The following is a 23,707-nucleotide window of genomic DNA, read 5'->3' on the forward strand; positions in this document are numbered from 1 at the left end:
TGGACAGAGAAGATTCCACACAGGTGTGCGCTGCGGAGGTGCTGGTGGGGGTGGGGACGAGGAATCGGTTGGGAGGTGGGGGGCACGGGAGGCCAGGCTAGCGGACGGCCTGAGTCCTGCCCAGGCGGGATGCCTTCCGCTGAAAGCGGGGTCCGGGGAGGCTCACCACACTCTTCCTTGGGCTCGTCGGAGCCGTCTCCACAGTCGTCCTCTCCGTCACACTTCCAGCGCGCGGGGATACAGCGGCCCGAGTCCTTGCAGCGGAACTCATCCACTCCGCAGGTCATCTGGGCTGCAAGGGGCGGCTGGTGGTGAGGGGAGGCTCCTCGCAGGAGCTGGGGGCTGGGGGGTGGGGTGGGGGGGTGCACGGGAGCAGCAGACACTGCAGAGGGCAGGTGGGTTCCAGGGGCACTGGGCCACTCACTGCAATTGGCGGGCTCATCGCTGCCGTCCACACAGTCGTTGTCCCGGTCACAGACCCAGACTCGGGGGATGCAGCGCTTGGTGATGGAGCACTGGAACTGGTTGGGGGCACAGGTCACTTCGGCTGCAGAGTGGGGGAGAGAGTGAGGACCTGCCCATCCCACCCACACCACAGTTCAAGATCACCACCTTCTCCCTCTTCCAAGCTCTGGCCCCGTCCTGCCCGCAATTTCTTAGGAGAAAGGGACCGTTTAGCTCCAATTTTGGTGCTTTTTGTCTGCACATCTCTGTGGCAAGCTTGATGATTTTATGAGCAAGCCAAGTCACACCCAATATAATTTACGTCGACCACCTAATAACGTTGCTGGAGAGCAGTGCAGCCCGTATGAGAAGCGGTGGGTAGATTTCACCGTGGACTGTGTTTCTGTGCCTGTCTGCCCACCAGCCCGCTCCCTGCCCGCAGCCTTGGGCACTTACGGCAGTCCCTCTCGTCCTCCCCGTCCCCACAGTTGTCTTGCCCGTTGCAGCGGAAGATGCCGGGGATACAGCGGTTGGTGTTGGTGCACTTGAACTGACTGGGCAAGCAGACGTGGATATCTGTGGGAGGGGGGAGGAGGGGAGAGTAACTAAAGGAGGCGGAGGATGCAGGGGCAGGGAGGGGACGCCCCACCCCCTCCGCAGGAGCCAGCAGCTTCAGGGCCTGGAGCAGCAGCAGTCCAGCCCAGAGAGGAGGCTGCTGTGGGCTGAGCCTCCTTGCCCCTGGAGTGTAGTACAAACCCTCCAAATCCCCGGGGGGGGGGCGGGCAGCCGGTGGCTAGGCAGCCCTTTACCGCAGTTGGCCTCGTCACTGTTGTCCTGGCAGTCGTTGTCCCCATCACAGATGAAGGCAGGGTTAGTGCAGATGCCCGTTGAGCACTGGAACTGTCCGGGGCGGCACTTGAACTCGGCTGCCGGGAGGGGAGCCTCAGAGTCAGAAGGGCTGGGGCCGGGCGTGGCCACCCGGAGCCTTGGGAGTCAGGCTGCCCCCGGGCAGGACCCTCTTGCCACCCCTGCTCTGGGCACTTACGACAGTCCGGGGGCTCGTCTGAGTGGTCCCCACAATCGTCCTCCGTGTCACACTTCCACCAGAAGGGGATGCACTTGTCGTTCTTGCACACAAACTGGAGGGCAGGTGGGGGCGAGAGGGGTTGGTGGGGGTCTGGGGAACTCGGGAGGTTTTCTTTTGAGGGGCTGGGATGTTTCAAAGTAGCAGGAGGGTCAGGGTACTTTGCAGGGGGGCTGAGCTGGAGGGAAGGTTGGGATGTGATGAGTGCAGGAAGGCCAGGTGATGGGGTATCTGTGGGGGGGTCAGGGTGGGGGGTACTGGTGAGGGAGGGCCAGGGTTAGGGTGTGGGGGTGTTTGTGTGAGGTGACAGGTATAAAAGTATTGCTGTGGGGAGACAAGAGGTAGGCAAGAAATGTGGGGGTGTTAGCGTGGAAAAACCAGATGCGTGAGGACATTAGAGCGGGTGTTAGGGTCCGAGGAGGAGTGGGGGTGCTGGTGTGGGGGTTGGGGGAGCGAGGCATCGGTGAATGGGGGTCAAGGGGAAGAGCCTCACCTGGCTTGCCGTGCAGTTGGACACACAGGTGCGCCCATCACTGCCCAGGTAGAAGTTGGTGGGACAGGCACATTTGTGGCCTCCCCCGGGGGACAGGAGGCACAGGTTGCTGCAGCCACCGTTGTTGACCTTGCAGGGGTGATTGGGAACTGCCGGAGAGAAAGCAGCTGAAGAGCAGCCCACTGGGCCCCGTGTATGGGCCACGATCCCTGAGCCACGGGCCTCCGGCAGAGAGAGGCCAGCGCTCCCTGGTAGCACGCTTCCTGGTTTTCTGAACACTGTTCAGCCCACTCTATCCTGGCAGAGGTCGGACGGATCCAAATCCTACTCACTTAGGAGGAGGCTGAAGCCAGAGACGGGACAGGACTCTTCTTGAGGTCCCAGAATCAGGCCAGCCCTGAAGCCTCGTAGGCTGCCTCCCCTGGGCCTGCCCTTGACTACAGCCTGCCTGCCTTTGGGGTCCTGCCTCGACTGTCTGAACCCTCAGGGGCTTGCTGCTATGAGACTCTGGGGCTGGCCCTGGGCTGGGCTGCAGCTTCTGAGAGCCAGACCACGGCCTGTCTACAGCCGCCCTCACCTCCCAGTGTCTGGCAAGCACGTCTGAGGCAATGCTGGAGAAGGGGCGGGAGGCAGCCAGTCCTGCTGGGCCCCATCCTCCCGCAGGGGCCCCTGGTGCCAGGCTCAGCCTTCCTCTGCTCCTGGCCCTCAGCCGCTCACCATCTGGCTGGCGCAAGGCGTGGAAGACATGCAGGTCCATGGGCCGGTGTAGGGTGCTGGTGAGCAGTGTCTTGTTGGTGCCCGTGGTCTTGTGGGCTCGGTTGATGGACTTGGTCTCCCAGTCGGTCCAATAGACATAGTCCTCAAACAGCGTCAGCGCGAAGATGTGCGGGATGTCCTGGCTCAGCACTGCGGACCGGCGAGGGAACAGGCCCGGCAGCCGGTCAGCAGCTTCCCTACCGGATGCCCTTAACCCCGCAACAACCCTGTGAGGTGGGCGCTTGCCCGGCTTCCGGATGGTGAAGTGGCTTCCCAAGGCCGCACAGCTAATAAGTGGCAGACTTGGAACTCAGACTCGGGCTTCTGACAGCAGGTTCCTGCTCCATAGTATTATACGATTCCCTGTGCCGAAGTATCCCGACCCCAGGCCTCCCACTCCCACCCTTCCCGGGGCCCCAAACCGTGCGTAAGAAAGGGCCTCTCTTTCTCCTTCCCAAGGTAGCAGATGTGGCCTCATGCCTGGGCTTGTCCGGGGGCTGTAAGCTCTGGACCCCCATACCCCTGGCGGGTGGTGTCCTCAGACCATGCCTTCTGACTTTTAATCCTATACTCTTGCGCCAAAGGCCTGACCCTCCGGAGCCCCAGACCCCCTCCCCCGGGTCTGATGTGTGCAGGGAGCCTCACTGACCGACATGGCGATTAGAGCCATCCAGGCTGGCAAACTCAATGTAGTCCTCGCGGGCGTCAGCCCAGTAGATGCGCTCGGTGACGTAGTCCAGCGTCAGGCCGTTGGGCCACGTGATCTTGGTGTCCACGATGACACTACGGCCAGACCCATCCATGCCTATCCGGCCGATCAGTGAGTGGTCACCCCAGTCTGTCCAGTACAGGTACCTGGCAGGTGGGCGGGCAGTGAGCCCCAACAGGTCCCGAGACTGGTCCTACCACGAGCCTGCAAGGAGGCTGGGCCTGGATGTCTGAGCACACCGCTGGCTTTCAGGGGCTCCCCCAACCCTCCTTGCCCGCGTACCCGTTCTGGACGTCCACCACCAGAGCCCTGGGCTCCCGGAGGCCAGAGCTGACCAGCACCGTCCGGTAGGCCCCGTTGAGTTTGGACACCTCGATGGTGTCCCGGCCTTTGTCACACCAGTACAGGTTGCCGCCCACCCAGTCTACAGCCAGTCCGTCAGGGTTGCTGAGGCCTGTCCGATGCAGCACCTGTGTCAGGGGCAGGAAAAGAAGAGCTCTGGGTGACCTGGGGCGGGACCCTCAGTCTCTCTGGGACCCAGCTTCCCCCAAGTGTGAAGTGAAACAGAGCTCCCTCCCCCAGCTTGGCAGGGAGGACAACGGATGGAAAAGGCCCAACCCTGGGCCTGACGTCAGTGGAGGCTTTAGGACAAGGGTCTCCAGATGAAAGAGATGGCGCCCCAAGCCCCACAGTGCCTGGGGGGGGCACACATTTAAGAGAGGTCAGCCCTACGGGGGAAGCTACCGATGACTAGGAAAAGAGCAGGGGGAATCCTAGACCTCACCCTCTGAGCTTGGAGGGGAGGGAGAAGCCAGGACAAGCAGGGACAAGCAGAGTTGTGCAGTGACTCTGTGGGGCAGGGGGTGGAAGAAAGAATTCACCGGGATGCGTGGGGTGAAGGGGAGATAGCCTTGCAACAGAGAGAGCCCTCTGGGGAGGGACCCCAGGCCTGGATCTCTGCCCCCCCCCACCCCAGTGCATCTGCTGAGGAGTGGGCGGCCCTCGGCCCCACCTGCACGTTGCTCCCGTTTAGGTGCATTCTTCGGATCATGCTGCCCTGGGTCGTCACATCCGTCCAGTAAATCATCTGCTCTCGGTAGTCAAAGTCCAAGGCGACGGCGTTGTTCAGGCCCTGGATATGGGGGGGTCGGGGAGAAGGAGGACGACTGGATCAGGACACAGGTGGCTGGAGAAGTCAGCGAGGGTGACGAACACGGGCCCGGTGGGGAGAATGAGGGGGCTGCGCGGGGCAGAGGGGGCTGCGCGGGGCAGGGGGCGCAGCTCCGGGCCCGGGGAGACGGGTGGGGCGGGCTGGCACCTGTTTGAGCAGCGTGTAGTTGGAGCCGTCCAGGTTGAGCTTGCGCAGATAGTAGCGGTTGGCGAAGATCAGGAACGGCTCCTCATCTGCACACAGAACATCCTGGCTCAGTTGCCGGCTGGGGCACGTGCCAGCACCCCCGGTCCCCAGCTGCCGGAGCCATCGGATGCCCTCCAAGCGCCCGGCTCACCCGTCACGGCTTTGCAGCTGTGGGGGTCGCCGCCGCGGGGGGCGTAGCCCTCCACGCACAGACACTTGTAGCTGCCGTGCGTATTGACGCAGCGCTGACTGCAGGGGAACGTGGTGCTGCACTCGTCCACGTCGGCACACGTCCGGCCGTCGTCCTTCAGGCGGAAGCCAGGGCGGCAGCGGCACTGCGGGCACAGGGAGCCTTGGGCTGGGGAAGGGCAGGGGTCGGGGCCTCCCACCACCCCGGGCGGCTGGCTCTGCTGGGGAAACTGAGGCTGGCAGGGTGGGGAGCAGGCAGGAAACAGGGGCTGAGCTGGCCCGGGCCAGTGGTCTGGCTCTCCCACCACAGTGACTGATGGCCGTCCGGTTTCTATCCCCAGAGGGCGATGCTCAGGCCTCATCTTACGGACCCATGAGCATTATCTGACAGAGCTGATGGAGCTCCTCCCCCGAGGCTCTCTTCACTCGGATGTTCTCCCGCCCCAGCAACTGCCCCTTCTCAGGCTCCTCTGCCGGTCCCCCCTCACCCCCTGGCCCTCGGCGGGGCTGAGCACCACACTCAGGCCTTGGACTGCCCCTCTTTTCCATCTGCGCTCACTCCCTTGGGGGTCTCCTCCAGACTCACGGATTTAAATGCTGTCTCTACAGTGAAAACTCCCAGACCCTGTGCTCCCGTCGGGCCTCTCCCTTGAGAGGGGTACCCATACTTCCGGCGCCTCCCCGCCGTCTGCACATCCCTCCTTCTCCCACAGCCCTTGCTGGCTCTACTTTCCAAAGAGAGGCAGAACCCAACCAAGCACAGGGCTCGGTTCTGCTCCCCACTGGGTCCTCAGCGCCTAGAACACTGCCTGGCAGACAGGTGCCGAATGAGCCCTTGGAAGAGCGGACGGGAGCTCCTGCCAGCCTTGGGGGCGTGGAGGCTCCCACTCCGGGGCGGGGCACACCTTGAAGCCGATCTTGAGGTCCTCGCAGTCCTGGCTGCAGCCACTGAGCTTGCGGCTGAGACACTCGTTGACGTGGCAGCCGCGCTCGTCGGAGCCGTCGCCGCAGTCGTCCTGGCCGTCACAGAGCAGCGCCTCGGCCACGCAGCGCCCGCTGCTGCACAGGAACTGCGAGGAGGCGTTGCACTTGTGCTCTGCGGGCGTGGAGGGGCAGGTCAGCGGCGACGCGGGGATGGGGGCCGAGGCTGGGGAGGGACCGGGCTTCGGGCCCACCTGAGCTGGTGCAGTGCGGGTTCTTGGGGGCCTCGTCGCTCTGGTCATGGCAGTCGTTTTCACCGTCGCACACCCACTGGCGGGAGCTCAGGCAGCGCCCGTTGGCACAGCGGAACTCGTTGGGGCCACAGGTCGGGTACTCTGGGGGAGGAGGGACGGGGTGAGGGGGTGAGGCTGGGGGCTCCCGCTGGGACCAGGTGCGCCCCTGCCGTCACCCCCACGGGGCTCACCACACTCGGTGGACTCGTCGGAGCCGTCGGTGCAGTCCCGGTCGTGGTCGCACACGAAGTGCTTGGGGATGCACTGGCGATTCTGGCACATGAACTCGCGGTCGTCGCAGGTGCTGTTGTACACTGTGGACGGAGACAGACGTAGCCCCTCAGCCCCCACCTGACCAGCTGCTGCCTGTCACCAGGACCCTCATGGGGTCCGAGTGGTAGAATGCGCAGAGACACCCGTCTCGGTTGTAGATAGGGCTCTGCCACTAACCACTTGAGTGACCGCAGCTGAAGCACTTCCTCTCCTTGGCCTCAGTTTCCCCTTCTGTCGAGTGAGACTGTGGCCACTTGCCACCCCTCCGCCCACTCCTCACGGCCCCAGCCACTCACAGCAGCCAGCTGTGATGCTCTCATCAGCACCGTCAGCACAGTCCTTGTCACCATCACAGAGCCAGCGCTCGGGGACACACACATGGGTGCCAGGGCAGGAGAAGGAGGAGGGGCCGCATGTCTTGCCTTCTGTTGGGGGGACACGGAGCCACCAAGAGATTCAGGAGCAGGCACAGCGGGCTGGGCAGTTGGGGTGACATCCCCACCATCATGCCGCCCCTCCTATAGGGGGGTGTGTGCATGTGTGGGTGAGGTGGGGGGGTCTGTCCCTCCCGGGAGCCCCCCCCCGAGCTGACCACAGCCACCCCTTACCGCAGTGAGCCGCCTCGTCCGAGCCGTCCCCGCAGTCGTCACTGCCGTCACACAGCCACTGCTTGGAGATGCAGCGATGGTTCTGGCACTCAAACTGGGCCTCCGAGCAGAACTTGTCTGGGGCAGTTGGAGACCAAAGTGAGATGGGGGAGGGGATGGCAGGTCACCCTGCTGGGCAGGCAGGTGGAGGATGGAAGGGAGAGACCCAAGGCATCCCTTTGTGGGGGGTCAGCATGAGTTAGAGAGATGATCCCCGGGGGGGGGCCTGGGTGCCCTTCTCCCAAGGGACACTTCCTGGGAGGGAACTGAAAGGTGGGGCATGGTTGGGGCTCCGTGGCCGCAGTGGGTGGGCAGCGCTGCATTCGGTCACTCACTGCAGTGGGTCTCATCCTCGCCGTGTTCACAGTCGTCCTCCTTGTCACATGTCCAGCTCATGGGGATGCAACGCCCACTCGGGCAGGCGAAGTAATTCAGGGGGCACCTGGGGCGCTTCACTCCTGGGGGGAGAGGGAGGCATGAGGGCACTGGCACCCTCGGGGGCCCGCTGCCCGCTGCCTGCCACACACCCAGCCCGAGGCGGGACCTGGGCAGTCGCGCTCGTCGCTGTAGTCCCCGCAGTCGTTGGCACCGTCACACACCCAGCTGGGGGCGTAGCAGAGGGAGGTCCGCTCACAGGGCTGGAAACGCACACCTTTCACCCCCAGGCGGAAGTAGCTGCTACAGTCGGTGGCACCTGGTGGGGACAGGGATGCAGGTGACACTCGGTTCTCTCCACACTTCTTCCCGGGGAGCTGCCCTTTGTGTTATAGGAAGTCGCACAGTATCCTTCGGGGGAAGAGATGCTGTCTACCCTTTCCACTCACCCCCGGGGAGCCCGGGCCTGGGCTGTGAGGGGAGTGAGGCCACTGAGCGAGGGGGCCAGAGGACAGCCAGAGAGGAGCGCCAGGCAGGAGGCGAGGGAGCAGGACTGCGGGAGACTAGGAGGCAGCGGGGAGGGTGTCACTCACTGCAGTTCATCTCGTCAGAGGCATCCTCACAGTCCACAAACTGGTTGCAGCGGCTGGAGTTCCCAATGCAGGTGCCGTCCCGGCAGCGGAACTCGCCCACGCCGCAGGCCGTCTCTAGAACAGCACCCAGCCCGAGACTGTCAGGTCAGAGTCCTCCCCGTGGGGGCCAGGAGACCCCAGGCCAGAACTCCCGGTCCAAAGCACCGGCCCAGGCCCCCCGCAGAGCATGCTGAAGCAGACCCCGTGGGGCCTGGGACCAGAGCTCAGCAAGGGTGGGGTGGGGCAGAAGTGGGGGTCCCACTCACTGTTGCAGGGAATCTCGTCCGAGCCGTCCCCGCAGTCGTCCGCCCCGTTGCACCAAAGCATGTTGGGCACGCAGCGCCCGTTGCTGCACTGGCGGAAGGTCTTCTTGCAGCGGCGTGAGTCTGCGGGGGGGAGCGGGCCGCCAGTCAGGGCAGCTCTGGGGGAGGGCTGCCTCTGATCAGACTGCACCTGTCTGTTCCCCTGACCACCTGCTCGGCCCTGCTCTGGGCCTGGCCCAGGGTTAGCGGTGGTTCTGCCCTTCACGACCTCCCCAGACTCCTTGGCCACAGAGTGGGTCATGGAGCTTTTGCTCCCCTCACTCCCACGCCCCGTGCTGCTGGGGGCTGAGGCTGGGGACCCTGGAGGCCAGGAGTGAGGGAGGACGGTGGGGCACTGAGGCTGGAGGAGGCGCCTTACTACAGTAGGATGGTTTCTCGTCCGACTTGTCCTTGCAGTGGGAGACACCATCGCAAGTGAGGCTGAAGTTGATGCATTCGCCGTTGGCGCACTCGAACTCATCTTGTGCCCGGCAAGAGGAGTTCATGGCTGGAGCGGGTGTGGACGGAGCTTCATGAGCCAGGGCCCTGGGGCCTCGGACGCCTCTCCCCCTCTGCCCCCCGGAACTGAGGTCATCCTCAGTCTCTCCTTGGTAAAAGGTTTCGGGGGGCCAGGCTGTTGGAGTCTGGGAGGAGATGGTCCCCAGCGTGTGCCCAGCGTCCCCCACCAGCGTCCCCCCTCCCTCATCCCCTTTCTCTCACCGCGGCAGGTGAGGTCCTCTTGGAGGATGCGGCCCCCTCGGCAAGAGCAGTTGACATGGCCTTGGTGCGTGAGCAGACACAGGTCCTGGCAGCCGCCATTGTTGATGCGGCAAGGGGAGAGCTCGCCTGAAACAGGGACGGAGGACAGTGGGCTAGGAGTGTTCCCAGCTGTGCACACACAAGATACCCACACCCAGTCACACAGCTTCACTGAGCTTCCCCGCCCCGGCCTGGGCACGGCGGCACATGGCTGGGGGCGCGGAAAGGGTGCTATGGGAGGGCTGGGGGAGGATCTGGAGTGGGCCTAAGGTGGAGGGGGCGTGTGCTCTTAGGGCGATGATGTAGGCTTCGTTGCGTGCTTTGGGGAGATTCAAGTCTAAGGAGCACTGTGATGGGGCCCCGGAGTGTGTGTGAGAGGCCTGGGAAAGCTAGGGACCTGGGTGGGGGCTGCTGGGCAAGGCAGGTGCACGCACACGCAGAGCACGGGGTAGGCAGAGCCTGGGCTGTGCGTGATCAGCTCTGGGGGCACGTGCAGTTCTGGGTGGGAGAAGGACTAGGGCATGTGCTGGGGTGTCCAAGGGGTCAGGTGAGACCAGTTGTGGCGTGCCATGAGTGCGTGTGTGTGTGTGTCTGCGTGTGCCCAGATGTCTTTAGGGAGCTGGAGTAGAGAAGTGTTCGGTGTTTTGGAGTTTCTTGGGGGTGAAGGTGTACAAGTGTATGTCTGCACGTGGAGGCTCTGGAGAACGAGACCAGGATGTAGTGTGTGTGTGTGTGTGTGTGTGCACGCACTTGCGTGCGCACGTGCCGGCACCATGGGCAGGAGAGCAAGGCTGGTGGCAGCGCCCCCACTCACAGCTGTTGGTGTCATTGGCCACGGCGATGATGCCCATGGGCTGCTGGGGGATGTCCACGCGTAGCAGCTTCATGTCGCTGCCCACGTACTTGTTGGCCCGCTGCACGGCTCGCCGCACCCAGTCGGTCCAGAAGATGTGCTCCCCATACACAGCCAACCCGAAGGGGTGGACGGGCTCCGACTTCAGAATCACCTGTGGCAACAGCACTAGGGCCCATCACAGGTAGGCTCGGGCCTCTTGCCCCAACCCCACCCCACTGCAGCTGGCCTCGGGGGTGAAGGGGCCTGGCCTTGGCCTAGGTCCCCCAGAAGGGGAAGGAGCCACAGAGGCATCTTGCCACTTCCTCACTGAACCGAGGAGGAAGCCAAGCCTGGACAGGATGAGGGCCACACGAGGCCACACAGTTAAGTGGCAATGTCAGTGCCTCATTCTCCTCCAAAACCTTCCCACCATGTGGCCTCCCTTTCTGCCTGGGCAATCTCCTTCTTGGCTGACCAGCCGTCCCCTGACCCCAGCCCACCTCGAACCCCCTGTTCTATGGGCCCCCCGCCCCCCCCAGACTCACATAGCGGTGAGAGCCGTCATACTCGCACCGCTCTATCTTGTCCAGGGTGGCATCGGAGAAGTAGAGCTTCTCGGCGCGGTGGTCGATGGCCAGGCCGTTGGGGGTGCGGATGTCCTTCTCGATGAGAGTGAGGACATTGGCTCCCGACAGGGCTGCCCGCATGATGCTGGGGTGCTGCTCATTCCAGTTGGTCCAGAACATCAGGCTGGGGGGAGGGAGGGCCACAGAGACCAGGAGTCAAAGCTGGGGTATCTGCCATGGAGGGCCCCGGACGAGGGCCAAGAGTTGACCAGAGCTCCAGGGTCAGCCAGGGTATGAACGAGACACCAGCACCCCAGGCAGCCTCACAGCCCCCAAGGCCAACACGACCCCGGTGCCCGGAGGGGGCCTGGCTGCCGCAGAGTCTCTGTGTGGGTACGTGTGCGCACGTGTTTCTCAGTGTCTGTGAGACGACCATCTGCGTTTCCTGAGAGACAGGGTAGCCCAGTAAGGCAGACTCTGGGCTCCGACCCCAGCTCTGCCACTTACCAGAGCGGACCCTCAGCAAGCGCCTCAGAGTCCTTCTCTGTGAGGTGGGGCCCACACTACTACCTGCCGCATAGCCTGGTTTAAGGATTAAGAGCTAATGTTCATCTAATGACCGCCGGCAAATGCCACATGACTATTTCCCATTTTTATTCTTAACTGCTTTTCGCTTGGCATCCAGGAAACCCTTGTGAATGTCTAGTGTGTGCCAGTGCTAGGGACACACGCATCCTACCCTCAAGAAGTTCTGGAAAACCATCGTCTCCATCATTTCAGGCTTTCACATATTTGGAGTCTGAACCCCAGTTCTGCCCTTTACTAGCTCTGCCCTTGAACCAGCCTCTTGTCTCTGCACCTTGGCCTCCTCTCAGTACCGGAGGTGGTGGGATCTGGCCACGCTGTGCTCCTTGTGGGGGGAGGGGGGAGGCTCAGGAGATGGGGGTGCGTCACTGCTCGGCCACTACACTAGGTGTGACAGCGTCATCCTCAGACCACCTGCTGTGGATCTTGATCCCTGGGTCCTCTGTCCCAGAGATTCACACTCGGTGAGGCCTGGGGTGGGGCCGGGGAACCAGCACTTTCCAGCACTCCCCAGACAGGCCGCATGCACCCTGGAGTTTGAGAAGCACCTAGACACAGAAGAGTCAGTTCTGCCTCTGCCTCCTGCCCCGATGTTTCCCCGTCCTCTGCCCTCTGCTGCTCTGGACACAGAGCTGTCTTCTGGCTGGTGGACATGTCTCCTCAAAGCTCTCCAGGTCTCTCTTTTTTAAGTCATCTCTACACCCAGTGTGGGGCTTGAACTCACAACCCTGAGATCAAGAGTCACATGCTCTACTGACTGAGCCAGCCAGGTGTCTCCAAGGTCTCTCTCTTTTTAACACCGCCCACCCCCAGTCTCTCCAGCGGTTGAGCTATGGCCTCCTGCCGCTCTGCTCAGGTAGGAAAAGGACACTCCCTGCCACTCGGGGAGGGGCCGGCTGCTCCCAAGTCCCCGGGAGGTAAGGAGGCTAAGGCTCTGATTTTAAAGGCCCTCATCCTGGGGCAAGAGGTGGGGGTTCTGGACGGCTCTTGGAATCAGGATGGGAGTTTGGATGGTGGCATGATGCCATCAAGGATGGTGGCATCTCTCTCTGGCCTCCACAGGAGAAAATGGGTGTCCCAGGTGCAGCTGCTGAAGTCAGCCTCCTGGCCTTGTTGGTCCTCAACCAGGGACTTCCATACCCTCAGGCAGGGCCCGGTTGACTCTGTAGTAGGGAGTGGCTTTCCTCTTTCTGTGACAAACGGTTACATGTGGAAGAAGGACGTGTCCCACAGCTGAGGATTCCAGGTTTGGTAAAACCACTCCCCAGGCAGAGGCTGGGGGGAGAGGTGCAGGCAGAGGGGCTTTCCTGAGGGCCAGCTGTAGGGTAGGCTCAGCAGGAGGTACCTGTCCCCTTCATCTGGGTGCACACTGCCCCCCCCCCAACACTCGCTCCTTCTGGCCAAGAGAGGGCCTCTCCCTGACAGTTCAGCTCTTTCTCCTGCACCCTGCCCTGCCCCTGTCATCCTCCAGACCCCAGCTCAAGTGCCGCCTCCTTAAGGACACGTTCCTTGATATCCAGCTGGGCCAGGTCCTTGTTACACACTCATAAAGCTCCCTGAAGCCTCATGGCTAACACCAAATAGGCCCGAGGTGGAGCCCAGGTCCACCTCACCCTCCCCTGGATCCTCCGCACATCACTGGTTCTCAAAAGCCATTTGCTGAGTGAATGATGGAATCCCCTGGGCTCAGAGCAAAGGAGCCTGGTGGGCAGCTATGAAGGAGCTTCCAGGAGCCACCGTGCTCCATCACCTCTGGATTGGGGTGGGAGGCAGGCAGGGTGCCCGGCAGCACCACCCCTCCATGGAGGTTCCAGGCCCATAAGGGACAGGAGCTGGGGCCAGCCCGAGACAGGTAAAGGCACCAAGGGTCACAGAGGGGAAGAGAGGATCTTAGTCATGAGCCACGTTCGTGCAGGCCAGGGTGCAGCAGACCGGAGAGAGGGCCCCTGTGCTGGTCTGCAGGGCCAGGCAGGCTGGGCTGGGGCTGGACTTGAGTGACATCAGCGTAAGGAATCTAGGTTCCGTACACTCACCGTTTCTAAGTAGCTGCTTTTGGGTTTTGTTTGTCCCTTAGTTTCCTAGCAAAGCTTTGGGAAAACATTCCAAGGGTTGCTGAGTTCCAGCGAAAACAGTTTTGCTCTCACGTGGGCCAGGATTTCTAAGGTGAGGGGGTGGTTCGCTAGAGGCCCACACATTGGAAACGGTGGGGGGTGGGGGGAGCTGGCCGTGCAGGAGAGCAGAGCAGGTGGAGACCAGGGCTGTGCACCGCCTCCGGGGTATTTCCTCACAAGCTCTCCTGATTTGTGCTCTGGACTCCCTTGCAACCTGAGCCAGGTTCCTGGGCCATCCTCAGGCCTGCTCCTGCCCACGGGAACCCCTTGACTGGGCATGGGGGAAGCCCCTCACAGCACTTCCTTGCCTAGAGCACTCCCTCCTCTGGCTGTTGCTCAAATCATTGCCCTGTGTCTGGGCTGCCCTTCCCTGGCCTTTCCACGTCTGTACCCAGGGCCAAAGCTCGGCGTCTGTGATCCCTCTTGGTTGTCACATACAGTCCTGTGCTGGTCCCAGCGCTTCCCAGCACTACGATTTTTCTCCCCAGCTAGGCGGTTTGAATGGGCCCAGTTGAAGGCTTCCATACAGCAAGTGTTCAGTGAACAATCTCTGCCTGAAGCTTGGAGTGCCAGAAACAGAGAGGACCTACTATGTGCCTCGAACACGGCTCTCTGACGAATGAATCGATTCATCACGGAGCCAGGACTGCACTTCCGAGTCCCTGACCCTCCCCTCGGTCCAGGCGCCTAAAATATTACTGTCCTATTGCAGATGAGGAAACTGAAGCTCAGTTCATAGCAGCGGGTCCAGTCTCCAAGCAAGGAAGTAGCTGATCTCAGGGGAAAGCCAGCCTCTCCTGCTGTGCACCCCCCACCCGGGCTGCCTGGGGCAGTTTCTGCCACCCTGTGGCCTGTCCCTCCCCACTCCTTGCACCCAGCAGCTCACTTCTGGCACTCATCCAGCACAAAGGCCCGTGGGTGGTCGTCTCCAGACATGGTAATGACCGTCTCACGCTCGAAGGCCCCAGGGCGGGTCTGGTCGACTGTGTGGCGGGTGATGGTGGACGTTGTGTAGCTTGTCCAGTAGAGGGTGTCCCAGCCACGGTGATAGGCCAGGCCTTCCACGGAGCCCACATCTGCAAGGAGAGGGAAGCAGGCGTGGGTTGGGATGGGGCCAGACAGCAGAGCTGAGGGGGGATGGCCTGGAGCACCCGTTGCTCTGGCATACGTGGGGCTGCAAGGGGATGTGTGGGAGCTGGGGAGCACATGGCAGCACAGCCCTTGGCACCCCCAGCCCCTCCTGTCCTTCCCTATTTTCTATGCAAAGGATCCATGGTCCATCTCCCTGACCCTTCTTCCTGCATCTCCCCACAGCTGGGTAGAAATGGCTCTGTGGATTTTGGTAAATCACATCCGACTTGGGCTGTCTTGGGAGCTTCCGACTGAAGCTGACTGTTCCTAAACATCTGAAACTCCGGTCAAAGAATTAAGTGCACAATAAGTAGTGGAACCATAGCTTAAGAGAAAAAGACTCAGGTTTTCGCGGCTTCCAGCTCTATGATGCTGTGGTTGCCAGAAGGCTGCATTATTCGAAGTACTGTAGCTTCAACAATGGCCCAAAGGGAGGGGACAGTTCTTGCCAGTGTCTTCTGATCAAGCTACGATCGCAGAGTATCGAGTTTAGCTTTGGACACATTTTTAAACAGGCGTGTTCTGCGTGGAGCAGGACGTGTCCAGAGAAGGTTCAGGGGACAGGTCTATGTTTACCACCTCTGGATACCAGCGTCTAGTTCAGGGTCTGGCAGGTCTTTGTGGCCAGGATGAATGAAGGAAGGAGCAAATGAGTGAGTCAAAGGACCAGGGGTTATCATCCAGCCTGGAGAAGAGAAAACTGCAGCACAACAGAAGAGTACTTTGCAGAGCCGAAAGGCTGTTCTAGGGTGCTATCCCAGCACTCTCTGCGGAGCATGCACACGTGTCCTGTGCTGAGCTAAGCTGTCACACCTGCCCTTCAGGTGACCCTGTCTCTCTACCAACGTGAGAAATCTGGGGCTTGGACAGCAGAGGAAAGTTGTCCAAGTGCCTGAAATCCTGTGTCTGGGATTGAACCCAGCCTGTCTCTGCAGCCTGTGCCGTGACTACAGGCCACACAGAGCAGAGCTTGGCTTATTCTGTGCAGCCTGGGGGCAAACTAGGGCCAGCGGGGGAGGAAGAGGGGAGCCGACTGGGACTCCAGATGAGGAGAAACTTTCAAGTAACTATAATGGGTGCAGTGTGATTTGCTGGCGAATTGTCAGGGAGGCAGTCGCAGCTGGGATTCAGATTGGGGGCCCAGTGGGCTGGCTGAGGGCTTTTCTACCCGCAGGCGGTGCCAGTTCTCCCCACAGCCCTCTACCCTCCCCTTCCCGGGAAGATCGGGGTCTGGGCTCACTCTCCACAATGGTGGTCCTCCCCGAGCCGTCGTCATTGATCTGCTGGATGTTCCCGAAGTGGATGTCGCTGAAGAAGATGCGATTGGGGGTGCCCAGGGAGGTGCCTGCTCGGTAGTCGAAGGCCAGAGCGATGACATTCTTCATGTGCTCGGGATCCTCGAAGGGCTGCACGGGGGCGTTGAGGTTGCGCTCGTCAGACAGGTGGATGCTCTTGAGGATGGTGCGCTCCGAGTAAAGCAGGTAGCCGGCGTACTCGCGGCACGCTGCCCCGTCTTCCGCCAGCATCCCGTGGGCGCAGGCACAGGCCCGCTGCCCGCCGCCCCGGTACAGGCACAGCTGCTGGCAGCCCCCGTTAGCCACCGCACACACGTTGGTGCCTGGCGGGAGGGCACGGGGAAGGAGAGGGTTACGGACCGTAGGGCCCACCTTGGGCAAAGGCTTACGGTGCCCGATGTCTCCGCCAAGGTGGAGACTCGGGCTGGCGCAGCACTCTGCCTGGGCACAGACGCTCCCGACCCGGCCCCCGCACTCGGCACCTGGATCGGTCCTACAGCTCCTCAGCCTCCCGTCCCCGCTCTCGGCTCTCTGGAGCCGCTGGAAAGTGCCCCTGTGGGTCCCGCAGCTCTCCCAGCCCCTCTCACTCCGGGGGATCACTCCCAGGCCAGGGGGCCCCTGTGCGCCTCTTCCGCCTGGCCCAGGGCCCCCGCCTCACCTTTCTGCCGGTCCCGGTTGAAGACTTTGATGTCTTTGAGCTGGACGCCGATGCCCGTCCTCAGGGGCACAGAGTCTGTAGCGTTGTCTTTACCCCCACGTTTGATGGAACCGTTGGCATGAGTCCTGGGGGAGGGAAGGGAAGGGCTAGGCCGTGAGCAGGGCGTTGACAGCGGCCAAGAGGGCGGGGACAGACGGCAGAGGAGGACCCCAGGGCAGAAGCCCTCACCTGTCACTCCAGTAGATGAAATCCTCAAACACAGACACGGAGAACATGTCCATGTTGTTGCTGGACAGAACCACCTCACGGCTCTCGCCCGTCTCCAGGTCAATCCGCTCGATCTTGTCTGTGCGGGCGTCACACCAGTAGAGCTTCCCATCCTACAGGCCGGAGGCACCCACCTCACCTCCGGTGCCCAGTGCTCCCCACCGGCCCCAGGGTCCTGGGCCGGAGGGCGTGTCCCGCTCACTCCTGCCTCCCGTGTCTTTCTCTTTCTTCCTCCATATCCTCCCCATCCTCTGAGGATCTGACAACCTCTAGGCATGCCTTCAGTCCTCACTTCTGAGTAACGGCCCCCCTACCATCCTGGGGTGGCAGGAGTCCTACTCTGGGTCGGGAACTGGGCCAGAAGATGCCAAGACTACCCTGGGTCCGTATCTCCTCACTGAATAGGGCCTCATCACAGGGAGAGTCAATGGGGAGCAGAACATAGGGTAAGGGGCGCCTCCCCCCAGAGCATGGGGTCCAGATGTCCCATCGTTCCAGGGCCAAGCCTGCACCCAAACCTGATAGTCCACTGAGATGCCATTGGGCCAGCTGATGCTGACATTAACCAGCACGACGCGTTCAGTACCATCCAGCCGGGACCGCTCAATACGTGGGTACTGGCCCCACTCAGTCCAGAACAGGTACCTGGGAGGCAGAGGAGGCAGAAGTGGGGGGTCAGTCCCTAGACTAGGGAGTCAGTGTGGGCTGTGGAGAGTGACTGGGCCAGATCCGGGCCAGACTGAAAAGCCTGTCCAGCTTCTCACCCCTTCTCTGGGTGGACAGTGATGGCCCGGGGCTTATCCAAACCCTGGGAGATGACCACGTAGCGGAAAGAGCCATTGAGCCGGGCGACCTCGATGACATCAAAGCCCTGGTCGGTCCAGTAGATGTTGCCTGAGGAGGGAATGGGTGGAGATTAGGCGGATTGGGTGGGAATGCACGTACCTAGTCCCTTTCCAGCCCCTACTCACCTGCGATCCAGTCCACGGCGATACCCTCCACGCGGCCAATGCCGTTGGTCACCACATCCTCACGCCATGTCTGGTCTCGCTTAGCCCGGCTAATGGTGCTTAGGCCCATGTCCACCCAGTAAATGGTGTCGTTTTCTGGAGGTAGAGGAGCCAACATGGGATGTCCCACAAGGCAGGGGAAAGGTTGGGGGGTGGTCAGAATCAAATGGCAGTCAAGATGGAGGTGAGTGCTGGTGGCGGGGGCAGGAGGCTTGGAAGGGAAGCTAGAGCAGGTTAGGGGTAGCCTCCAGCTGTGGTCAGGCAGCCTTTCACTGGGCTCCCAGAGCACATCACCCCCAAGGTAATGTCCCACTCCCTCCTGCGACCAAACCACTCACCAGCGTGGAAGTCAATGCCGACAGCCAGGGACGTCCCCGACACTGGGACCAGGGCATCTGACTTGTCATTGGGATCCAGGGGGATTCCCCGGATTCCCTCGTGCACAGAGTACAGGAGAAAGGAACCCACACCTGAAACACAAGGACACTCAGGCATGGGCCTCACCTACACCCCTTTAAGCTTGGGGTCTGTCACTCTCAAACCTATTGTTCTCTGCTTCTTTTTGATATCTTCTCCCAGCCTTCACTCCTCCCTGTTCAACACACAGATACACAAACCTTAGCCTGAGGCCTTCAGCTTGGGCTGGGAGGTCACCTGGTCAACGGGGTGTGGGGGGGTGGGAAAGGAGAGCCACTCTGGGGAAGCACCTGCAAGACTGCTAGCTCCCACTAGAGGGCAGAAGAGACCTGGATTTCTCTCTCCCAAAGGGGGCCCTTTAGTCCGGCTTCACTCAGTGCAACCCAGGAACCCCAAAGCTGTTAGGGAGAACCTGGAGAGGTTCAGACAAGACAATGGAACTAGATGACTCCTCAGTGAAGACTTCCACCTTGGGTTCCTCTTTGTCCTCCCTAGTCTGGCCTGTGCCACCCCACAGCCTCTCTCAAACACCTAAAACTCAACATCCCTGACTCCTCACTCCTGAGCCAGTCTCATTCTGTTTTCCCATTTCCTCTTCTTTTTTTTCTTTTTTTTTTTTTTAAGGTTTTAAAAAATTATTCATTTGAGAGTGAGAGAGCGAGAGAGACAGAGAGTGAGAGTGCACACAAGTTGGGGGGAGAAGTAGAAGAAGAGGGAGAAGCAGACTCCCTGCTGAACAGGGAGCCCAATGTGGGACTCAATCCCAGGACCCTGGGATCATGACCCGAGCCGAAGGCAGACGCTTAACCGACTGAGCCACCCAGGCGCCCCTCTGTTTTCCTATTTCTTATGGTGCGCCACTATCAATGTGAGCCAGAATCCTCCACTGCCTTTATCTCTTGATACAGTGTGTCCCCAGATGAATCCCCCAGGGGGCTCTGGTTTCTCAGGCTCCATGAAGAAAAGGATTCGTGGTCAAGGGAGTTTGGGGCAACCGCAAACATGAGGGTCTTCTTTTGAGAAAAAAATCTCAGTGCAGATGAGTATATCCAAAACTCTGAGAGGTTCCGCAGCAAAAAACACTTAAACTTTGTTCAACCCAGTGCTTCTTTCTGTAACATCTACCCACATCAAAGAGGGAGGTTCCCAGAGCGCACTTTGGGAAGTGCTGTCCTGGGGCAAATTCATAAATCAGTCAGCAAGCTCTTGTGAAATGTCTGAGTCTCACCCCTTCTCTTCAACCCAGCTGCTAGGCCCCATCTCTTCACACTGGGCTCACTGCCTCCTAACTGGTCTGACTGCCTCGGTTTCTCCTCCCCCATCCGGCCGGCTCTCTGCCGCCAGGTTAATCTGGCCCGAACACCACCTTCCAGGCACTCCTCGCTGAGAACTCACGGGAGGCCCGCCCTACCCCCCAGCCGATCACCTATGATCCCCCCACTCTGCCTTCCCCTCGCCCTTGGCGCCTCAGGTGGCGGGGGCTCCTGCACATATCTCCCTCTTGCTCTGGACCCCGTGCCTCACTGTCCTTTCTCTTTCGATCCACGCACTCACATCCTGCTTGTCCTGTAGAACCCAGCTCACAGCACACCTTCCCCTGTGAAGCTGGCCCTGGCGCTGCCTGCCACCATCTGTGTCTCCAAAGCCCTCCTGCGGGCCCCGGAGGGCCACCTCATGGTCCAGTTTCCTGTCCGTGTTAGCCCCATCTCTGGTTAAGACTGCGGCACAGGGACGGGGACCTTGGCAGCACCCAGCACAGTGGGGGCTTACTAAGCACCTAACCAGGGAGGCACGTAACAATACGTGGTAAGTGCAGTCCTGTCCCCAGGGTGAGTGGGGGCAGGTGGGGCGGGAGGGTAGCAGGGGTCAGGGCCGGGGTCCCGGGCGGCGCGGGGCACTGACCCTCACAGGCCTGCTGGCCGCTCCGGAGGCTGTAGCCGGCTGTGCACATGCAGGAGCGGGTCGACTCGGACGTGGGCAGGCAGAGCTGGGAGCAGTCACCGTTGTTGACGCTGCAGGGGTTGGTACCCTCATGGTCTGGGGTGGGTGGGAGGCACAGAGAAAGAAAGGGTTGAGGTGGCCCCCCTCGGGACCTCAGTGTCAGGCTCGTGCTGCCCGGGGACGGGATGGTCACTGCCTTCACCCTGGCCCTTGTGGGGGTCACCACCCAGGTCTTTTGTCCCGACAGGCCCCTGGCTGTCGTGACCGGGGTGGCTGTCAGCACGTCTGGTACCTTTGTGAGAGTAAGACAAGCCCCTTCCGGTGCTGAACGGAGTCTACCCCGCGCCCATTCCCATTCACCTCTTGCCCAGGGACTCCCCTCTGCATCCCGGCCCCTGCCCGCGGCCCCGCCCCCGCCTCACCCAGCTGGATGCTCTCGTCGTAGACCTTCATGTGCATCACCAGGGTGGTGCTGTTCCGCAGCACCACGGACTCCGAGCCGTCAGCCTTGTTGCACGTGCCCATCTTCTCCGACACCTGGTCTGCCCACCACAGCTTGTCCCCTGGGGAGGCAGGAGGGGATGAGACCCCGGGGAGGGCCCCACCGGGGAGGGCCCCACCCCCAGGCCAGCCCAGCCCAGCCCCACCCGGCCTCTCCGCGGCCGGCCATGCCCGCACCCAGCAGCCCTCACCCATGATGGCCAGGGCGGTGGCCTTGCCCAGCTGGCTCCGCATGGCGTCAATGACCTCTAGCCCACTCCCGTCCAGGTTGCAGCGGCTGATGGTGTGGTTGCCAGAGCTGATCCAGTAGAGCTTGCTTTCAGGGAAGTCGATGGCCAGGCCTGGAAGAGGTGCGTGTCACTGCCAGGGAGCCTGGCACCTGGGCCGGGGGATGTGTGGTCTTGGGGGAGGATGGTGAGGACACGCACTAAGCTAGGAGTTCGGGAGACAGAGGGGCAATTGAGGGACCCCAAGGGTCTCCTGAGTGAGGAATTAGGGAAGAGCTGCAGCACAGGCAAGCAAGCTCGTACCCACAGGGCCCTTCTGGCCACTGAAGAGCAGGGTACGGTTGCTGCCGTCCATGTTGGCCATGCTGATGTTGTCCCCGTCGGTCCAGTAGAGCTTCCTGGGAAGGTGCGAGAAGGTCAAGTCAGACCCCTCGGCTTCCGCCCCACACCCCACACTCCCCAACCCTGGGCCTGGGACTGACCCACGCAGCGGGTGGACCACCAGGCCGTGGGGCTGCTCCAGACCCTGGACCACCGCATTCTTGAAGGAGCCGTCCAGCCGGGCCACATTGATCTGCTTCTTGTTAGTGTCGTAGCTTGTCCAGAACAGGTTTCGGGACACCCAGTCCACAGCCAGCCCGTGGGCATTTGGCAAGTCTGGGGGGCACAGCGGGGAGTTGGAGGTTGGGTGTTTGGGGGCATAGGTCAGGAGGCTGGAGGAAGTGGGGGACTGGCCTGGTTTGGGGGAGAGGACGGGGATCAGGAAACCAGGGTTGGAGCACTGAGAAGGAAGAGGATTTGGAAAAGGATTATCAGGACCAAGGGGACCAGGGATGGGAGGAAGGGCCGGGCGAGGGGTGCCCACACCAGGGGGCCAGGGTGAGGGCAGGACCTGCAGAGACGACGGTCTCCACGCCCGTGCCGTTGATGAAGGCTCGTTTGATGGCCTGTGTCCTCACATCGGACCAGTAGACGCGCTGCTCGCGGGCATCATAGTCCAGCACCGTGACGTTGTCGATATCCGGCACCGTGAAGGAGATGATGTAGTTGTAGTAGGGGGCGTCCAGGTCCACGCCCCGGATCTCCATCTGACGTGCGTACAGCAGGAACTTCTTAAACTCTGCAGGGCACGCGGCAGGTCACTGAGGGCAGTCCCCTACCTTCAGGTTTCCCACCCACCCAAAGGAGGGTCCCTCCTCCTTCTGGTGCCTTCCACGTGCTGCTGGCCATTGGCTATCAGGAAGTGCCCCATGGGGCGTCACCTCCCTGCATCGTCTTACAGCGGCTGTCTCTGGAGCTCCTCCCAGCAGGCCCCTGGTAACTGGGACTGTCTACCTTCGCCTACAGCCGTGAGCCTGGGTAACTGACACCTTCCCCTTCAGCTTCACTTTATTGGCTCTTGAGGGAGGGGCCTCCTACCGTAGCAGGTGGTGTTGTCCTTGTGGAGCTTCATGAGGTGGGGGCAGGCGCAAGAGACGGTCCGGTTGTAGTTGATGAGACACAGGTGGGAGCAGGGGCCCCGGCCCCCGTTGGCCTCGCAAGGATTGGGAGCTGGGGGTGGGGGAGAGGAGAAGTGAGGACGTCCTGTGACTTGCTGGCCCTTACCTGGCCTTTCTCACCTGGACCACCCCCTCTTCATGGGCTCTCCCCCTCCCCGTTCCAGCACCGTCTGCGCCAGACCCTCCTTAGCCAGGAGACTGGCCCATCCCCGCCATCTCAGCACAGCCCCTCATGCTCTCACGGCCCCCTCTTTTCCTGAGGGCTTCTACAGAGGCTGCTGGCCCCTCTCTGGCCCCTTACCCATGGGCTGCCGGGAGGGGTGGTACACCTGCAGATCAAAGGGCTGGGTATTGGTCCTCTGTACCACGGTGACATTGTGGCCGGTCCACTTGTTGGCCTTGGCCAGCGTGTTTGTCCTCCAGTCCGTCCAATATACCTCCCCCCCATACAGCGTCACTGCAAACGGGTGCGATAGGAACTCGTGTCCCCGAAGCACCTCCATGTGGCCGGAGCCGTCGTAACGGGCTGAGTAAATGGCATCTGACCTGAGAGCGTGGTCGGGGCAGAGTGAGGATGTTGGCTGGGGCCAGGCCCTGGCCCCACCCCCCCAACCCTAGCACACTGGAGCAGTTCTTCCTCCCAGGCCTTGCCGGCCAGGGAAGGCGAACAGAACAATGTGCAATGAGAACCAGTGGTTCACCGTTTAGGACCCCAGCTCTCAGACCCCAATTCCCACGCCCTGAGTCCCTTGGCTCGCTTCTCCTAGGGCCACAGCTAGCACACATGAGGCTCTGAGGAGGTTGGAAAAAGGCACCCCCTCTGAGCAGACCAATAAGAAGTTCGCCCTTCCCCCGGGCAGACAAAGCCCCTGAGCAGAGTGCACAGATTTGTGCGTGAGGACAAGAGGTTGCATTTCAGCCTCGCCCCGGCCTGGGCCAGGCCCCCTTGTGCAGGGTGACAGCCCTGCCTCCACCCTCGTCCTCCCACGCCTCTTCCCCCAGCCCAGCCTCGCCCCTCACCTCAGTCCTCCCACTGGGCCCAGCCCTTGGCCGCCCCAGTTCTGGCTCCAGCTGCCCAGGCCTTTTCATTACCAAGTCCTGAGACTCCTGACCCCACCCTGTCCCTGGAGGGGAGGGGGGAGATGGCGGCCTCTGGGGACGCGGTCGGGCGCTGACCTGGCATCGATCCAGAGGATGCGCTTCTCCAGGTAGTCCACGGTGAGCCCGTTGGGCCAGCCCCCTGAGCCCGTCTCCCTGTGGATGGTGCGGCGCCCAGCCCCACTCATGGAGGCGGCCTCGATGCGGGGCAGGCTGGCATCCCAGTCTGTCCAAAACAGGATCCTGGGGAGTGGGGAAGAGGTCAGGGGGCCAAGGCTGAGGGCCTGGAGCAGGGCCATTATAGGATCTTTGGTCAAGGGCAGAGGGGGTGA

General features: G+C 61.7%; 1 protein-coding gene across 2 annotated transcripts in view; it reads right to left on the minus strand.

The window, feature by feature from the left end:
* LRP1 (LDL receptor related protein 1) overlaps window positions 1-23,707 on the minus strand; it is a 79,594-nt gene that overhangs the window by 10,574 nt on the left and 45,313 nt on the right. For both annotated transcript variants that reach the window (XM_045789790.2, XM_087869045.1), the window contains exons 26-67: window positions 23,454-23,618; window positions 22,579-22,823; window positions 22,198-22,329; window positions 21,671-21,898; window positions 21,261-21,435; window positions 21,082-21,176; window positions 20,743-20,892; window positions 20,473-20,613; window positions 20,012-20,146; window positions 18,031-18,162; window positions 17,654-17,788; window positions 17,447-17,576; window positions 17,201-17,327; window positions 16,644-16,795; window positions 16,416-16,540; window positions 15,703-16,080; window positions 14,218-14,407; window positions 10,615-10,819; window positions 10,049-10,241; window positions 9,196-9,321; window positions 8,855-8,983; window positions 8,440-8,559; window positions 8,135-8,248; window positions 7,711-7,860; window positions 7,502-7,624; window positions 7,128-7,244; window positions 6,816-6,944; window positions 6,438-6,560; window positions 6,208-6,348; window positions 5,938-6,128; window positions 4,995-5,178; window positions 4,805-4,890; window positions 4,499-4,618; window positions 3,769-3,956; window positions 3,427-3,632; window positions 2,739-2,927; window positions 2,022-2,170; window positions 1,490-1,583; window positions 1,254-1,370; window positions 901-1,020; window positions 425-547; window positions 167-292 (exon numbers count right to left, since the gene is read on the minus strand). In XM_045789790.2, the coding sequence (XP_045645746.1) occupies window positions 167-292; window positions 425-547; window positions 901-1,020; window positions 1,254-1,370; window positions 1,490-1,583; window positions 2,022-2,170; window positions 2,739-2,927; window positions 3,427-3,632; window positions 3,769-3,956; window positions 4,499-4,618; window positions 4,805-4,890; window positions 4,995-5,178; window positions 5,938-6,128; window positions 6,208-6,348; window positions 6,438-6,560; window positions 6,816-6,944; window positions 7,128-7,244; window positions 7,502-7,624; window positions 7,711-7,860; window positions 8,135-8,248; window positions 8,440-8,559; window positions 8,855-8,983; window positions 9,196-9,321; window positions 10,049-10,241; window positions 10,615-10,819; window positions 14,218-14,407; window positions 15,703-16,080; window positions 16,416-16,540; window positions 16,644-16,795; window positions 17,201-17,327; window positions 17,447-17,576; window positions 17,654-17,788; window positions 18,031-18,162; window positions 20,012-20,146; window positions 20,473-20,613; window positions 20,743-20,892; window positions 21,082-21,176; window positions 21,261-21,435; window positions 21,671-21,898; window positions 22,198-22,329; window positions 22,579-22,823; window positions 23,454-23,618 (6,398 nt within the window). The remainder of the gene's footprint in view (window positions 1-166; window positions 293-424; window positions 548-900; window positions 1,021-1,253; window positions 1,371-1,489; window positions 1,584-2,021; window positions 2,171-2,738; window positions 2,928-3,426; window positions 3,633-3,768; window positions 3,957-4,498; window positions 4,619-4,804; window positions 4,891-4,994; window positions 5,179-5,937; window positions 6,129-6,207; window positions 6,349-6,437; window positions 6,561-6,815; window positions 6,945-7,127; window positions 7,245-7,501; window positions 7,625-7,710; window positions 7,861-8,134; window positions 8,249-8,439; window positions 8,560-8,854; window positions 8,984-9,195; window positions 9,322-10,048; window positions 10,242-10,614; window positions 10,820-14,217; window positions 14,408-15,702; window positions 16,081-16,415; window positions 16,541-16,643; window positions 16,796-17,200; window positions 17,328-17,446; window positions 17,577-17,653; window positions 17,789-18,030; window positions 18,163-20,011; window positions 20,147-20,472; window positions 20,614-20,742; window positions 20,893-21,081; window positions 21,177-21,260; window positions 21,436-21,670; window positions 21,899-22,197; window positions 22,330-22,578; window positions 22,824-23,453; window positions 23,619-23,707) is intronic.

Source organism: Ursus americanus, chromosome 17 (assembly GCF_024610735.1).
Source record: "Ursus americanus isolate L20-20 chromosome 17, mUrsAme1.1.p, whole genome shotgun sequence".
NCBI classification, from domain to species: domain Eukaryota; kingdom Metazoa; phylum Chordata; class Mammalia; order Carnivora; family Ursidae; genus Ursus; species Ursus americanus.